Source organism: Prunus dulcis, chromosome 2 (assembly GCF_902201215.1).
Source record: "Prunus dulcis chromosome 2, ALMONDv2, whole genome shotgun sequence".
Lineage (NCBI taxonomy): Eukaryota > Viridiplantae > Streptophyta > Magnoliopsida > Rosales > Rosaceae > Prunus > Prunus dulcis.
The window spans coordinates 21720888-21737925 of record NC_047651.1 but is presented as its reverse complement, the minus strand read 5'-3'; the positions used below and the strand labels follow the sequence as shown (position 1 = coordinate 21737925).

Sequence of the window (17038 nt, the reverse complement as noted above, 5' to 3'; positions counted from 1 at the left end):
AAATCTTATCCTAAGAGTTTTCAAATCTTATCCTAGGGCTTCCCAATCGTCTGCTGCTACTTCATAATAGACGACGAATAAGAACACACCCCAAATGAAAGTTCTTGCAAGTTGCACTGCATACAATAGGGTTAGGGATTTTAATTACAAATCCATTTTCATTTTGTTTATTTATGGTCAATGGGTAATATTTGATTGAAAGTAAAATGTGAATGGATAAATATGCAAAGCAATATGCTTGTTGGGTCAGGTCAGCCTGGTCAGGGTCATTCACTGGTATTAAAGTACAAGTGTAGGTAAGTCCTCCAGCCAGACCTTAAAGATCGTAGAAACCTGTCACCAGGACAAGTTTGGTCATAAGACCACATCAACTTTTCAAATAAAGCACAGCACAGCAGTGTCACAGTGGTCACTGGCTAGCCTTGGTAAAGCAAAAAAGAAAAAGATCCTCTATATACAAAATACAATGGCAATTTGGTACACTCTCAAATCAAATGGAACTTTGTTTTTCATTTCTCATTTGTTCTTCTAGTTACTGCAGTTACTTAATGGTCTAGGCTCTGCTTATAATTACATTTTAGACCTTACATAATAAAACGTTCTGCGAGATAAACATTAACATTGTACACCCAAAAGTTACAGCAGCAGATAAAGAAAGAGAGACATCAATGTCTCTCTCTCTCTCTCTCTCTGTATGTCATATGTATGGGTGGCTGACTGGGGTTAGTCTCTTCTCTTCTGGCTCGGTTTTTTTGGCGGTGATGTTCCAGACCTTGGCATTCGATATCTTGTCGGGACTCGCAGACAGTGACGTGTTCCCACTACTCCATGCGCACGTTACCCCACACCCACACCTCTCCCCTTCTCTCTCTCTCTCTCTCTCTCTCTCTCTGTGTAGAGAGCAAAAAAGATAAAGTCCAACTCTTAAGCTTCCTTGCACACATCCCCTGTACCTTTCCACCACCAATGCAGTCCATCTAGTCAAATCACAACCCCACACGTCACCCAAAAAGGGCACTTCAGTAATTTCACGAATTCAAGACACTGTTTTTTCCTCATGGTTGGTTCGTTGCGGTTGGCGAGTCTACATGGATAATGAAGAGTGAGAGTGTGGAGTGTAGAAACTCACTCAACTTGGAGCTCGGAACTTGTACAGGAACCAAACACCGTTTACCAGAGACAAGAGAAAACCAGGCTCTGCAAAACCGCCTTTTTTTCTTTTTCTTTTTCTTTTTCTTTTTCTTTTGCTTACGGAGATTTATTAGATAGATATAGGTACAGTGAGTGATGCTGCAGGAAGTGTTATCGTACGCCAGGGAGCGTTGGGACACTTAACGTACGCCCCGCAACCCCAGAAATGGTAAAAAGGTTCAGACTTTGCAGCAGCAGAAGAGAGAGAGAGGCTTCAATGCTCAAAATACGGAGGAGGCAGGCCCCTACTACACAAGCACAATCTTGGGTTAGTTTGCTCGTACTAACCAACCAGAGATTCTCCACTATTGAAAGCAACCGAGGTCTAAGGAAGCTGCTTGCTTGAGGCTTACCTTACCACAGAGAAGAAACACAACAACACAAGGCATGCACTTTGGTCTTTGTGGTTGTAGTACCTACCTAATATACACGTATATTATATATACATATATGTGTATATATAGTAGCTAGCAGACATGGACGATGGTGTTGTCAGCTAAAATAGGTGAATCTTTTTCTACTTTCTGACTGGGGGTTTTTGAAGAGCGTTGAGGTTAGATCGTCGGTGACTGTTATTTGGTTTAAAGAAGTGGGTTTTGGGTAGTTGGATTTTAAATGTTGTTGGGTGGATCTGATTCTGGGATTTGGAAAAGTTGAATGTTGTTAGGGTTTTCATGCAGGAAAACAACAAGGGGAAAGAGAGATAGATTTGGCTAGGTGGGTTTGGGTGAGGTTTTGGGTGAGGTTTTGGATTGTATCTGTTGGATTTGAGGATTGTTTTTCTTATATTACTTATCAGGGAAATCTCAATCTAAGACGCTACACTGCTCTACAGCAACAGCAACCAAACAAAGAACAAGAAGGAGAGAGAGAGAGAGAGAGAGAGAGAGAGAGAGAGAGAGAGGTGTAATAAGCGAGGCTAAAGATTTGATCTTTTGCCTTCCTTAATTAGCTAGCTCGGTGCTTGTCGTTATCCAATTCAAACCAACCAAAAACAGAAAGAGTGTAAAGACAGGAGCTTTGTTTGGTTCTCTCTGGGATTTGTTTCCTTTCTTGCTTGGATTTGGATTTGGAGTTTTGGGTTTTCTCCTTTCTGAGATTTAGAAATCCATGGCGAATCGATGGTGGGCTGGAAATGTAGCCATGGGAGGAGGGCATGTGGACTCAATCTCCTCAACTCCTCCATCTCTTCACCTCAGAAACACAGAAGAACAGCTCGACGACCACAACACCACCAACACTCCCACTAACAGCAGCACCAGCAACCCAACAACCACCCCTAACAAGCAAAACGACGAACACCACGAAGACGGTCGGGACAACAACGATCTCGAAGCTGATAATCAGGACCCCAACACTGGCAGCGGTAGCCACGACAGCCTCGAGCCGGGAAGCAGCAACCGGAGACCGCGTGGCAGACCTCCCGGGTCGAAAAACAAGCCCAAACCGCCAATAATCATCACCAAAGAGAGCCCCAACGCGCTCCGGAGCCACGTCCTGGAAATCAGCAGCGGCAGCGACATTGTGGATAGCATTGCCACCTTTGCCCAAAGGCGGCATAGAGGGGTTTCGGTTCTGAGCGGAAGCGGCATTGTCGCCAATGTAACTCTACGACATCCTGCAGCACCAAGTGGAGTGATCACACTGCACGGGAGGTTCGAGATTTTGTCGTTGTCGGGTGCCTTCCTGCCCTCTCCCTCCCCGCCCGGGGCGACCGGGCTGACCGTGTACTTGGCCGGTGGACAGGGGCAGGTGGTGGGCGGGACTGTGATGGGGGCATTGGTGGCTTCAGGCCCTGTGATGGTCATTGCGGCGACATTTACAAACGCAACTTACGAGAGATTGCCGCTTGAGGATGAGCAAGCTGGAGAAGGAGGGATGCAGGTGCAGCAACAACAGCAGCAGCAGCAACAATCAGGTGTGAATTCGGCAGGGACTGGAGGGAATTCAGGTTCTCAAGGTTTGGTGGAACATACTAGTTCAATGGCCATTTATAATTTGCCTCCAAATTTGCTTCCAAATGGTCAGATGCCTCCTGATGTGTTTTGGGGTCCTCCTCCTCCCAGACCCCCTCCTCCATCGTATTGAGAGAAAGGGTTTAGGGTGCTTGGTTTCATCACTGACTCTCTTTTTTTTTTCTTTTTATTTTTTTGGTGTTTTTGTGCAAAATGTTTTGGCAGCTTTTTGTAGGCATAACAAGCAAGGTAGGACTATTTTGTTTATTATCTTTTGCTTGTGAATCACTGAATCTCAATGTTTTTAGCTTCTTGTTAGGTTTTCTTGAGTAGCTATGTTTCAAAACTGGTGGATCATCATGGATGTTACCTTTGTTCCTTTCGTTTAATCTTCTTGTGGAAGAATACATTAATGATGGTGTAGGCAAAGAAGCAAATAGTGCAGAAATGGGGGTTTGGATTGGAGCTATTGAAATTTCATGGCAAACTGTTTGTGAAATTCTTCCTTTTTGGTAAGCCTTCCAAATATTTTATCTTTGCATTCAATAATATAACAAGAACAACAATGATGCCTAGAAAGCATATTGTCATGTATTTGTATCTCCAACTTTAGAAATTATTATGTATATCTTATCTTCATTTGAGTTGTCACCTGGTGGGGTTGATTCATCTGCATCTTGCCGGAAATAGGTCTCGTCTCATGCATAGTTAGATGCAAGTTGAATTGCAGGTTAAGTGCATGGTCTGACATGATCATTATGGATGATTTGGATAGTTGCCGTAAGAGAGCAAGTTGTTATGGATATGCTTTATGCTTGCCGGGGCTTTAGGGTTTCTATGGCATTATGATTTGACGGGTCAACAGATTTGACCCAAGTGTAGAGAATTGCCATTTGGTCACAGACAACTGTTTAGGAACCCTCTCCCATCTTCTCTCATCTTCCATTACTTGTCTTTGGAATCAAATTCTTACTGTGGTAGCCCCAAACTTACATCATTGATTATTCCCTAATTAAACACACTTTGTCTTGCTTCTTATTGGAAGCCAAAGATGGTGGCAATATCTCCCGAGTCTTCTAGAATCAAGCAGGAGGGAACCAATGGTCTGTCAATTAATTGTATTTAACTAGTGGCTTTTTGACCAATGGTGATCACTGAGACACTTTGCTGTGTTGGAGGTTAGAGATCACAGATTCTTAGTGTTCAAATTACTTGAACATAAGTTCATGTTTTTCCCTTCTTTTTACAGTAATTGTCAAGTTGTTGAAGAGTAACAAGAAACTTGGATATGCAAATATTTTAGATGGTTATGTGTTGAGTGTAGATTTAGACCTTTTATTGTTGGTACTCTCCTTTCTTTCACACTTATTTAACTTTGAACAAGTTGTGAAGATGTGAAGAAATAGCTGAAGGTATTGTAGCAAGACTTCATTCTTTTAGGTCATCAAGTAGTTAATTGGAATTAATTTCCCCTCATATGCAAGCATACAAATAATTACTAACCTATGTTCAAACCTTGGATAGATGTGCATTTTAATTACATATGTGCCATTTTAATTATAATTTTTTTCTTCTTCCAGAAAATCTATAATCATTTGTTTAACCTTGTAATGCTTATATAGAAGTTGGCAAACTGGGGGAAATTTATTAGATTTGTCATATGCATGATATCATTTACAGATATAGTTTGCTTTATTATGGAAGAGTGACATAGAATTTTGAGGTATTTTTTCCCCGCAAGTTTGGTCAAGGGTGGTTTGGTTTTCCAAGTTGGTAACTGATATTGAAAAGTTACAGATAGGCCAAGAAGTGGTTATTTATTATCTTTAAATGGTTTGGTTGGATGTCTTTTGACTTCTGCTACCCAAGATGTTATTGTTCTTTCACTGATTGGCATGAATTTAATTGACGGAACTTGAGATGATGAAAAATAAATCCAAGTGTAAGAACATGATTGATGAGTTGTTGTGAGAAAGAGTTTCAAACTACTTCATTGAATGAAAACCTTGAACTATTTGCCATTATCTTCCAACCTTTTTGCACCAAGACAACGATGTTCCATTTCCTCATATATTTTGTTAGGTTTGTGTGACCATTTGGAATAGTTGGTTGAGTCTACAGGAAAAACAGATAAAACCATTGTCTGATTCTTGTCTGATAGTTACACAGATTGCTCTAAACTGGTGTCCATTTCTTTTCTGCCAAGCTACTTGAATGATCTTAAGCTTCTGGGTCTTGCCAACTTTTATATTGTTTATGAGTTTATATAAATTCTTGAAATTCTTGCCGCCTTACCAAAAAAAAAAAGTGTTATGGTTGGCCAAGACTTTTGTGTGCAAACAGGGCTGGGTCCCAGGAGCTTTGAGAAGTGAAGCGAAGTTGGACCCGTTTGGGCTAAACCAGTTTAGGTGGGATAAGAAAAAGAACAATAGTATTTTCCTTCTGATCTTTCGTCTTAGACAGCCCAGTCTTTCTACGTGTCTCAAGTAGACTTGGTCCGTACAGATTAGGTCCCATTGCAGGCCTAGGAATGTTATTTACTGCGTTAAAAAAGTTCCACGGATGGAAGATAAGCAATATAAATGGAGGAGGATAAGAAGGGCTCAATCCTACAAATCATCGACATCGGCTTAGCCATGTCCGTTAGAGTGGATGTGTTTTCCATTATGCGCCTAAGTTCAAATCATCCTTTATCTAGTTTAGATTAGTTTAAAGTAGAAAATCGTTTGTACAAATAAATAAAAAATTATCAATATCAAAGTAGTAAATTAACAAAGCCTATCCTTCAAAGAGTAAAAAAGAAAAGAGAACCTACTGAGAAAGGAAATTTCAGAAAACAAAGAACATAGAATGTATGGTGTATTTGATTATTTTTTTAAGAGAGAAAAAAATATGTATGATTTATGTGGCAAATACTGGACATTAAATTTGAATTTGATGACTTATGTTGCAATTTAATATATAATGAAGTTTTACATTTTACTTGACATGTCAAATTAAATATTATTTTATTAAATATTATTTTTATTAGTTTACAACAATTTAAGCACATTAATTGAAAAATAATAATAAAATAGTGAAATGACATCACCAGGTCAAATAGCCAAAAATAACAGTAAGAGAGAGATGTTATTCTATGTATGATTTAACATTTCCGTTGAAGTGAGTCTCAATTTATTTTTCTAATCCTTGAATTTAACATCTCCTTTAGAGATGCTCTTAGTTTCTTGTTTTATGGGTCTTCCAGTTTCAGACGAGCTTGGCGGTTCTCCTAACCAGAGTGTGGCTGCCACGGCTGGTGGCTTCAACACCCACATCTAATAGTACTCGGTGCTTAATGCTTATTATTACAACACTTTTGATCTGTACTAATCAAACATTATTATTATTATTATTATTATTATTACTATTATTGCTTTAAAAAGTGCTTTTAGTTATTTAAAAGCACTTTTAACAGTGTCATCATGAGCAATGAGTATTATCAAACGCAGCGTTAATCAAACACTCTGCAATGACCACAAGGGTTGGCGTTGTTGTATAAAGCAGAATAAAGGGTTCATGTCTAATATGATCCAGGAAAAGGGTTTTGTCGAAATACGATCTACCAACAATTGCGGAACCAAAAAAACACAACAACAAAAAAAAAAAAAAGGCAAGATATATACCATAAATAGAAGGATGCTTACCTGATATAGAAGGAGCATATTCACAGAAAAACTACCAAATCCAACAACTTTGACAAGCTGAACGGATGAAGAAAACCAAAAGAAAGAAAAGACTCACAAACTTTGGCCATTTGACCAGATTGCAAAATCAGGGCTTCTAGGCCAGTACAAAATTTGTCCTCTCCTAGACCCATGGATTTCTGACATTGGACTAGCTCCTGCTTTTTCTTTTGAAAGCTAATATAAATCCCAACTAGAACCTTTATTATAGTTCCTGGTGTTGGCAGTCTCATTCAACCATGGATTATGTCCCAAGTTCTCTTGGGGACCTTCAAGAAATCTCTCTAAAGGATCAGGCACAGACTGATCACCAAATAGGTTTACTTCTTCCCATTCATGCAAAGGAAGCATCTGTATATCCATCTGACTGTTAAATGCCTGGTTGGCAGTTGCATTTTCCATAACGGGAAGTAGTAGCGGTTCTGGTAATAGACTCTGAAGATATTGTGTCTCAACAGCATCATGTTGTGAAAATACTTGTAGCTCACTGAATGAGTTACTTGAATGGCCAGTTGCAAAATTAACCATTTGGTTCCCGAGAGTTTCGATCTCCTCTTGTAAGTAGACAACCTGCAAGGTAAGATCAAACAATAAATGGTGCATGAAATTTGATATGACAGGTATAAGTGAGAAGCTGGAGTGGTTAGCAGCATGGGAACCTGTTGTTGGAGTGCAAAGATTTGTGAGAAACATCCATACACAGGGTCGCGCATTCGAGCTAGTGCTTCATAAGACATGGTGATAGCAGCATCACTTCGATTTTGTACCGGTAAGTGTAACAGCAGCTTGGACACATTGCTTGCACCAAACACCTTGTGCACTGCTGCAAAATGGTCTGCAGCTTGGTCATAGCAGAAGTAAGGAGCAAACACACATTCACCTGTGCATTTTCTCCTCAGGAACTTGCATGCTCCACATGAAGAGCCGAATCCTGTCATAGTCCTAAAATTTTAGTACTAATCTCTGTGTCCAGGATTTTCTTCAGGTGGTACTATAATTTGACTGGTTCATATCCAAAGTTCAGATTTAGTCTTTATAGCCATCACTTAAAAGGGTTAGAAGTATTCCTTTTGTTTTGTACAGAGGACATTCTCACTTTATGAAAAGTATTGTTCTTTTGGGTCTCCTTTATGGGGTGCATCATCAATCACAAATTGGGTAAACGTTTCCTATTGATTAATGCCTCTAAAGGTCTTTATTCTTAAAGAATCTTGAAGAATGAGAGTATTTGATGGAAGACCTAATCATTATCCTCATAAGTTGGGCTCTAAAAATGAGAGATCATTGCTTTAATTAGTACATATTATGCTTGAATATCTAGTGGAGGCAAGTACAATGGTTATACTTTTCTTTCTCATTATATGGAATGCCTTATCTCACTTTATTTCTCATATAAATAAAAAGTATATCTTGCCCAAAGGAACACTAATGAGAGAAAGTATGAGAGAGGGTCTTTCACTTTTTAGACTCAATGAGAATTAATATACACCAAGATGACAGGTTAGAGCATATTCAATGGAAATGTCAAATATAAAACACTTAATTTGAATATGATGGCTGATATGGTTATTTGGCATATTGTATAACTCTATACAGGATCCAAAATGTTAAAAAAATACTATTATTTTTGAATGAGTTTAAAAAACAATAAAAGCTGGTGGGACCAAAAGAATTTTACAAAAAAAAATTTCCAATGGCACTAATCAAAGACAACAAATAGTAATAGTAATTAAAGCTAAGTGGGGCCAATGAAAATAAAAAATTCAAAACAAGGAAATAACGCCTTAGTATGTTGGCGTCAAATTTGACGTCTTTTCTCCAGCCTTCTTTTCCATGTCAGTAATGACAACTCGGTTGGATCTCCAAGCAACTTCAATTGTTACTGTTTGTCATGCTACCTGTCATTTAACTGGTCGATTGGATAAAATTTGCTGATTATGGCTTCTGGAGACATACCAATTAATCTGGTTTCTGTATGAGCATAACTGATTTGGATTATATAAGATCCCACATCAACCAACGGAGAGGGGGTGATGTGCCTTATATATGCACACCCGTATCCATCTAGCACGAGGCCTTTTGGGAGCTCACTGGCTTCGGAGTCGTAGGAACTTCGAAGTTAAGCGAATTGGGGGCTAGAGCAATCCCAGGATGGGTGACCTACTGGGAAGTTGCTCGTGAACTCCCAAAAACAAAACCGTGAGGGCCAGAGAGGGGGGGCCCAAAGCGGACAATATCGTGCTACGGTTGAATTGATCCCGGGATGTGACAGATTGGGGTCAGAACATGAATCACCAACTACATACACGAACACCAAAATCTAGGGCTAGTGCAAACTCACATACATCGGAGCAAATCCATGCCACAAATAAACAATTTCAATAATCATCAACAAAAATCCCTCAAACTATTACATTACCCTTATTTATACGGCTTTACAAGACTCGGGCACCGATGCTACATGGTCCAAAAGTAAACTAATTAATTATAAAATTACACATAAATAATAAAAGATATCCTAAAACTACCTAAATAAGAAAATAACAATATCTCATAAAATAACTAATTAAATGGTGAATATCTCTCTTGATCTACCCCTTGTGCTCATGCATCAGATTCCCCTAGTTGGAAATAATTCATCATCGAATTCAAGCCTTTGATTGAGGAAAATTCGAATAGAATCTTTAATTGTTTCATATTAGTTATGGATCTTTTAGACTCAATTGAAACATTCCTTCCAAAATAAAAAGATATTTAGAATATTTGACCTTTTTAGAACAATTCCAATTTTGTAATCAATCTCTCAACCCAAAGAGTCGTCAATCTAAATGTCATTAAATTGACAAGATCAACTGAGTTCTCAACAATCTTTCCTTTAAATGTGTCTTGATTGTGTTGCTTCAAGAGTGCATACCCAACTTCCTTTAGGTCGAGTGCCTTCAAGATTACATTAGATTCAACTTGTTTACTCTCACCAAATACTTTTTCAGAAGTTTTCTGAACCCCAAAACAAATTTCACAATTGTCTTCTAAACAACAATCAAATATTGGAGGTAAATCTAAATTTAATAATTTTGACAAAGAACAATATGCACCAAAATTACAAATTCCTGTTGTACCTTCAAAGACACAATGAGAACCATCGTGCCCCTCTTCACTTGACTCACACAGTGGAGTGCAACAATGAAAAGGGCTATCTCCCTTGTACTCCCCGTCGAGACTTCCACTGATTAGAGTGTCGATGCAAGCTACTCGGTTCAGATAAGGGTTTACGCATCCCTCTCCATCATAACTCCTACCTATCCGAGTTCGAGCTTCAATGCAAGTGATGTGTTCCATAAGTTGCCGTAGCATCCTCCTAATTTCCTCTATGTCGTTGTAGTTGTCAACACGACCCTCCATCCAAAAACCTCCTCGAGAATGCGAATCTTGAGCTGTGACTCTAATACCAATTGATGGGGATCGAGGTCAAGACACAAGTCACCAACCACATATACGAACACCGAAATCTAGGGATAGTGCAAACTCACATATATCGTAGCAAATCCATGCCACAAATAAACTATTTCATTAATCATCAACAAAAAAACTTCCCTACAACTATTACATTAGCCTTATTTATAGGCTTTACAAGACTTGGGCACCAAGGCTACTTGGTCCAAAAGTAAACTAAGTAATTATAAAATCACACATAAATAATAAAAGATATCCTAAAACTACCTAAATAAGAAAATAACAATATCTCATGAAATAACAAATTAAATGGTTGTATGTGTCTTGATCCACCCCCTATGCTCCTGCATCAATGACCCAACTCAACTTGGCATGTTTACTACGTAATCGGGTGAGGAGAAATTGAATTGAGGAGGAGTTAGAATTCGGATTTCATTGAAGTTGTTTACTAAACTATTTGGAATTGGGGCAGGTGAGGATATAATAGGTAGAAAGATATGAATTACTGATGGGTTTGTTCTCTAGGAGTATGTGAGCCCTACATACATCTTCATTCCTTGATGTGAAGTAAACACATGAGTAATCTGTAATTGAAGTCCAACTCCTTATTTTAATTTCGATTACAGATTAGTAAACACACCATTAATTAAATCAACAAATTAGCTTAGTCAAGTTGTAAGGGCTACAAATATTGAACTGAACTACTCTGGTATAGCAGGCCATAGAATTCTCCTCTAACTCCACTTACTGGGGCAGCTATTCGACAAGTCGACGAGCCAGTGCATGAGGAGCTTATGAGAAACTTGTAGCAAGTTATTATATACCTTGAGTCAAAATCAAATGATGGGTTGGTGGATTTCGGCTATGTCATACTTTCTTTTTCTTAACAAATGAGACTAAATTTTCACATTGTCTTATTAATGCTAGCTTCATAGCTTAGGATTGGATAATAGCCTGTGACTCATGGCGTCTGTTTGTCTGTATGTTACCAATTCTCCATTATTAAGCTTATTTTTAATCCATAATGCATGCCTTAAGTCTCCATGTCCATATTTTAATCCTACATTATCAGGTTGGCTGTTGGCCACTTAATTAAGAGTCGGTGCTAAGAGGACTGTTCTTGTCTTTGGAACACCACAAAAAGCTCTGAAACAGCAAGCTGCCAATGCCCCCAAAGCCCAAGAAACAGGAGATTAACCAGTAGCTTATCTAGAAAAAGTTGTAATTTCTTAAACTTCTACTGCTGCCTTAAGCCTATATGCATGCTTCAGGGCTCTAGGACTTAAAAAGCATACTTGGGCTAATGGAAGAGAGAGAGTTAGGGAGACAAAATGCCATTTGCAGCAAAATGAACTTCTACTTTAAGTCATTTCACAACTGTGAGAACTTTGGCTTAAAGTGAAGTAGATGCATGAGAAAGGAATGTTAGGGGGATGGTGGGGTTGGGTCTTTTCGGATTTCGAGTGTAACGATGAAAGTGTCTTTCTCTATCATGGTTTAATTATGCATTTTTATCCATCTGCAGATGCTTTTTTTTTTTTTATTTTTTTTTTTTTATAAATTTCCAATTTTATTGCTGTTACCTCTTCAGTTTTTGCTTCTTCTTCTTTTTATTTATTTATTTATTTTTTGGGGTACTTAAAAGATTTTTATTTTTATTTTTATTTTTTTGTGTGGTCAACTTTGGGTACTTAAAAGATGCTTTAAAGATGAAAGTGTCTTTCTCTATCATGGATCAATTATGCATTTTTACCACCTGCAGTGCCTAGGCTTGCTCTTAGCTTAGCTCTCACATTGGTCTTTGTTTGTGCTTATGTGCCTAATGCCCCACGCTTTCTGGCTATAGATAAGGCTGTATGCATGTGAGTCCTTTTCCAGATGTTCTTGGAAAAAACTTGAGCTGTCATCAACTCAAGTAATTAATCACATTTTAATTACCATCTAAAATTGCAATCATGTCTCCAAGTTACTGATTTCTTGCTGAACAGGACACTCCTGATTTCTGAGAGTTTGAGAATTTAATCATAAGAAAGAAAAGCTCAAAGTTAAAAGAATCAATGGAAGCATATATACATACATATATATATATGCTAATTTTGCTATGCTTTCTTTCTTATCTTGTCCTCCATATTCAGCAGCAGGACAAGATATGAAATGACAGTGGTGAAATTGCCATTGTTTCTACTTTTCTTTGGGTGTCGACCATTGTGGTATATTACCAGTGCCATTGAGACTTTCCCAAATTGTATTGTCTGTCGTATGGACAAAAAGAGAGAATAGTAGTGAATAACTTCACAAACCGGAGAACAATTTCTGCACGTCTATCATTTTCCCTCATCATGTTTGATGTTGTATGGCTTGCCACCCAAAGATGTCATGCATTGAATTCTATTCTTGTTCTTGGTTTTTTTGTTGTTGAAATCAATATAAGATTATTCTAAGTTACTTCAACTAGTTGTCAACTGGTCTAACTTAGTGAAAATTGGTCTTGACTTGCACACCAGTGATCTCAGATTCAAACCCCAATGACACTTTGATAGTGTGTGTGAGAAAATTTGCATTCTCCTTCCTAACATTGGCACAAACAAAAAAAGTGACTTCATTTAGTTCGGTATATTAATAAAGATTGTGGACTAGACTCATCTACTTGATTAGTGTCCTAAGTAATTAGGCCAAACTGTCCTTAGCTGAGACATGAATCTCAATAGGACAAGACACAAAACCCAAGTCCTAACTAGTCAATCATGTCCAATACTTAAAGTCCAATCCAGTATTATCCAAGTTGATTCACTAAATGAGACATGTAGGACTAACTAAAATTAGAATGAAACTAAACAAGAGTTCGATTGATGCAATCGAGTTGTGTTGTGTGACTCATGTCATGTTGTGTCATGTTGATTAGTTATTCTGAGCAGAAGTCAAATTTAATCAATAATCCCATATACTTTCATGGGATTTAGGTTTGGCTAAATGTATAATTCTATAGTGAGAGTGTGAGGACCTTATAAGGCCCTTAGATGAGGCCCTCACTATAAAATGAATCATAGTCAAACACTTGGTAGATTGTAAGTATGTAGATATCTTGGGCCAAGGCTAAAGTGTTTTGAAATGTGAAAGGGTAGCCTAGTATGCTCCGAATTTGGGCCTTGGACTCGACTGATTTTGCATATTCTCCCTTACATTGAAAATTTGAGTCATTCTATAGTAAAGGCCTTATATATGGCCCTTAGGTCTACTTCTTAACCGTTTGATTAGGCTAGTTAATTTGATCCAACGATTAAGATATAGAGTCTCACCTAAGGGCCATATATAAGGCCCTCACTATAGAATTGTTGTTGAAAATTGATTGAAGTTCGTCCCCTAGCACTATTCTGATCTGATATGATCGAATGCATGTTGGACCTCTCTACCATAGCGCAAACATTTTGCTCAAATTTTTGTACAAAACCAAAAGAATTTTAAAAAAATGGTCATGAAAATTGTTGCTAGCCACAAACAGTTTATTCACCTCATCTCAAATTCTGTCAATCTCCATCTCCCATGCATCTTCCTTGGAAAAAAACAAAAAATAACATAATAAAAGACATGGGTCGTCTTCTAGTCTCAAATTCTGTGGTTACTACTTTCCCTAATTTTTTTGTGGAGAAGAAGAGAGCTTGAACACTGACCTCAAGGACCAACAAGGGACGGAGTTCCATGCACTCTCTGTTTGCCACGTGGCAGCAAAGCAATCTTGATTCTATGGTCTAAAACCTTTCAAAGAACCCAATCCTCAGGATACCAATTTCTGTACACTCAAAGCAAGTACTATAAGTCCAAACCAGTTCTCATTTCTTTTCCGCTCAAAACACCACTCTCCATATTTTGCTTGCAGGCAAACAGGGCAGTAACAGTGCCTCTCCTCTCTTTCACCCCACATTAGATCACAACCGTCCAATCCCCTCACCCCGGAGATCAATGGCTACTGCTGTCTCAACCATTGGAGCTGTCAACAGGGCACCGGTACTATGTCGTTCCCACTTCGTTTATGCCTTCACTTATCAGTGTGTATGCAAACTTAGTGCCAGTTAAAAGGAAGCTAAAAAAATACTAACATGTGTCTGCATGGTACATATGTTTTAATTAGATTCGTAGAATAATGTTCTCTTCTTAGACTTAAGACTTATGTTGCGATCATATTGCCTACATATTGTCATACTTTAAATTTAGACGACACATTTAGATAAGATTTAATATGATGCATAATGGTTCAAATTCTAATAATTAACTAAGGGAAAGAATTAAACATGGGTTTGTTTGTTTGGAAGGTGATCATAAATTCATAATTAACAATTGTTGCACTTTTAATGCATGCAGCTGAGCCTAAATGGCTCTAGCAGCAGCGCTTCAGTTCCAAGCTCAACCTTCTTGGGCAGCAGCTTGAAGAAAGTGAACTCAAGATTCACCAACTCCAAGGTTTCATCTGGGAGCTTCAGGATTGTAGCAGAGGTGGACGAAGATAAGCAGACCGACAAGGACAAATGGAGAGGCCTTGCCTTTGACACCTCAGATGACCAACAAGACATCACAAGAGGAAAGGGCATGGTCGACTCTCTCTTCCAAGCACCCCAAGATGCTGGAACTCACTTCGCCGTCATGAGTTCTTATGAATACATCAGTACCGGGCTTCGCCAGTAAGTTCAAATATGATCACAATTAGTTCTTTAATTATGAAAGATTATTTGTTAATAGTACTTTGTTAATGAGAGCCTGTGCTTAATTTAGGTACAACTTGGACAACAACATGGATGGGTTTTACATTGCTCCTGCTTTTATGGACAAGCTTGTTGTCCACATCACCAAGAACTTCATGACCCTGCCTAACATCAAAGTATTATGCTCATACTGCTCTAATTCACTATATTATTAATTTTGAGTTTCTTCCATAATTATATTGCAGCTAATCAACTTAAAAATCATCTCTTGATTTTGTTGCAGGTTCCTCTCATCCTTGGTATCTGGGGAGGCAAAGGTCAGGGTAAATCTTTCCAGTGCGAGCTTGTCTTTGCCAAGATGGGAATCAGGTCAGTCCAATTGCATGCTTTCCATACATGTTCTGTTCTGTTCTGTTCTGTTCTTATTGCATGTCTCAGTCTCACTAGAGGAATTTCCTTAACTTTTATTTTTGGGTGAGACTGAAATCTATGATTTTTCTATGAGTCGCTTGCAAGTAGCTAGTATTTACCCTCACACTCGAGGCCAAAGTTCGACTCTAGCTTTTCTTTTTCCTAGGCCTTAAGCTCCTTTGTAACAAAAATAAATTAATTAATTAAGATTCTATGTTACTAGTTTATGGTCACTTAGTCAGGCTATGTTCTGCTTCTTACTGAAACTAGCCTTTAACGATGATCATTTTTTCAGCCCCATCATGATGAGTGCCGGAGAATTGGAAAGTGGAAACGCAGGAGAACCCGCGAAGCTGATCAGGCAAAGGTACCGTGAAGCAGCTGACATAATCAGGAAGGGTAAAATGTGCGCACTCTTCATCAACGATCTTGATGCAGGAGCTGGTCGGCTTGGTGGAACCACACAGTACACTGTGAACAACCAAATGGTGAATGCCACCCTCATGAACATTGCTGACAACCCAACAAATGTCCAGCTCCCCGGTATGTACAACAAGGAGGAGAACCCCCGTGTCCCCATCATTGTCACCGGTAATGATTTCTCAACATTGTATGCTCCTCTCATCCGTGACGGGCGTATGGAGAAGTTCTACTGGGCGCCTACCCGCGAAGATCGTATTGGTGTCTGCATTGGTATCTTCAGGAGTGACAATGTTGCTAAGGAAGACATTGTCAAGCTTGTTGACACCTTCCCTGGCCAATCCATTGGTAAGTTTTAGTCCCCTTCTCTTTTCTTATCAGACAGTCTGACATGTTATGTTATAAGAAATTGCATACAATGATAATATTTGGTTATGTGTCATGGTTTTGCAGATTTCTTTGGTGCACTGAGGGCCCGAGTCTATGACGATGAAGTGAGGAAGTGGATTACAGGGGTTGGGGTTGACGGCGTTGGGAAGAGGCTTGTGAACTCAAAGGAAGGGCCCCCGACTTTCGAGCAGCCTAAGATGACAATCGAGAAGCTGCTTGAGTATGGAAACATGCTCGTCCAAGAGCAAGAGAATGTGAAGAGAGTCCAATTGGCTGATAAGTATTTGAGCGAGGCTGCTCTTGGTGATGCCAACTCAGATGCTATTGATAGTGGAAATTTCTACGGTTAGATCCCTTGATCTTATAAGAGGCCTGTGGGGAGGTTTGCATCCAGCTTAATTTAGAAAAGTCATAAAATGAATTTGTATTTAGGCTTCACAAAAAACAAAAACAGAAAATTTACTGAAGCTTATTTGGTTGTGTTGGCGCAGGCAAAGCAGCCCAACAAGTTAACCTTCCAGTTCCTGAAGGTTGTACTGATCGAACTGCAGAAAACTTTGACCCAACTGCTAGGAGTGACGATGGCAGCTGCCTGTACACATTTTAAGTTCTTGCTTCTTAATTTAGGGTATTGGGGGAGGAAGGAGGGAAGCACCTTTTTTTTTTTTTTTTTTTTAAGGATGTTGTGAAACAATAACTATGTTGCTGTCTTCCTTTTGTTGGATTGGTGTCATGTAATTTTGTGTTATAATGTACACTATTCAATGTCATCAGTAGGTGCTTTTGTTCTTCCCCATCA

The 17038-nt window shown here is 38.8% G+C and overlaps 3 protein-coding genes across 4 annotated transcripts; 2 read left to right on the top strand and 1 right to left on the bottom strand.

Moving 5' to 3' along the window:
- The first annotated feature begins 876 nt into the window (after positions 1-876).
- On the top strand, positions 877-3679 carry LOC117619426 (AT-hook motif nuclear-localized protein 15-like). The gene has a single exon (XM_034349379.1). It carries the CDS (start codon positions 2302-2304, stop codon positions 3277-3279), a length of 978 nt encoding a protein of 325 aa, XP_034205270.1. The 5' UTR covers positions 877-2301; the 3' UTR covers positions 3280-3679.
- A 3369-nt stretch (positions 3680-7048) lies between these two features.
- Positions 7049-7809, bottom strand: LOC117618376 (LOB domain-containing protein 33-like). The gene is made up of 2 exons (XM_034347958.1): positions 7531-7809; positions 7049-7441 (listed from the first exon to the last, which is right to left on the bottom strand). Exons 1-2 carry the CDS (start codon positions 7807-7809, stop codon positions 7049-7051), a joined length of 672 nt encoding a protein of 223 aa, XP_034203849.1.
- Positions 7810-14154: 6345 nt separating this feature from the next.
- LOC117618678 (ribulose bisphosphate carboxylase/oxygenase activase, chloroplastic) lies at positions 14155-17038 on the top strand. Of its 2 annotated transcripts, none has more exons than XM_034348355.1 (7): positions 14155-14326; positions 14681-14997; positions 15089-15194; positions 15302-15387; positions 15725-16197; positions 16303-16584; positions 16731-17038. In XM_034348355.1, exons 1-7 carry the CDS (start codon positions 14282-14284, stop codon positions 16844-16846), a joined length of 1425 nt encoding a protein of 474 aa, XP_034204246.1. In that variant the 5' UTR covers positions 14155-14281; the 3' UTR covers positions 16847-17038. The 2 variants fall into 2 exon arrangements, with proteins under 2 accessions (XP_034204246.1, XP_034204247.1); XM_034348356.1 differs by having other exon boundaries at positions 16303-16621.

What these genes read in the sequence shown, in the direction of transcription:
- LOC117619426 (XM_034349379.1), top strand. Translation starts at nt 2,302, where the DNA reads ATGGCGAATCGATGGTGGGCTGGAAATGTAGCCATGGGAGGAGGGCAT.
- LOC117618376 (XM_034347958.1), bottom strand. Translation starts at nt 7,809, where the DNA reads ATGACAGGATTCGGCTCTTCATGTGGAGCATGCAAGTTCCTGAGGAGA. An exon ending in TCTTTGCACTCCAACAACAG is followed by an intron (nt 7,442 to 7,530) that starts GTTCCCATGCTG and finishes CTTACCTTGCAG; the next exon opens with GTTGTCTACTTACAAGAGGA.
- LOC117618678 (XM_034348355.1), top strand. Translation starts at nt 14,282, where the DNA reads ATGGCTACTGCTGTCTCAACCATTGGAGCTGTCAACAGGGCACCG. An exon ending in TGACCCTGCCTAACATCAAA is followed by an intron (nt 15,195 to 15,301) that starts GTATTATGCTCA and finishes ATTTTGTTGCAG; the next exon opens with GTTCCTCTCATCCTTGGTAT. An exon ending in CTTCCCTGGCCAATCCATTG is followed by an intron (nt 16,198 to 16,302) that starts GTAAGTTTTAGT and finishes ATGGTTTTGCAG; the next exon opens with ATTTCTTTGGTGCACTGAGG.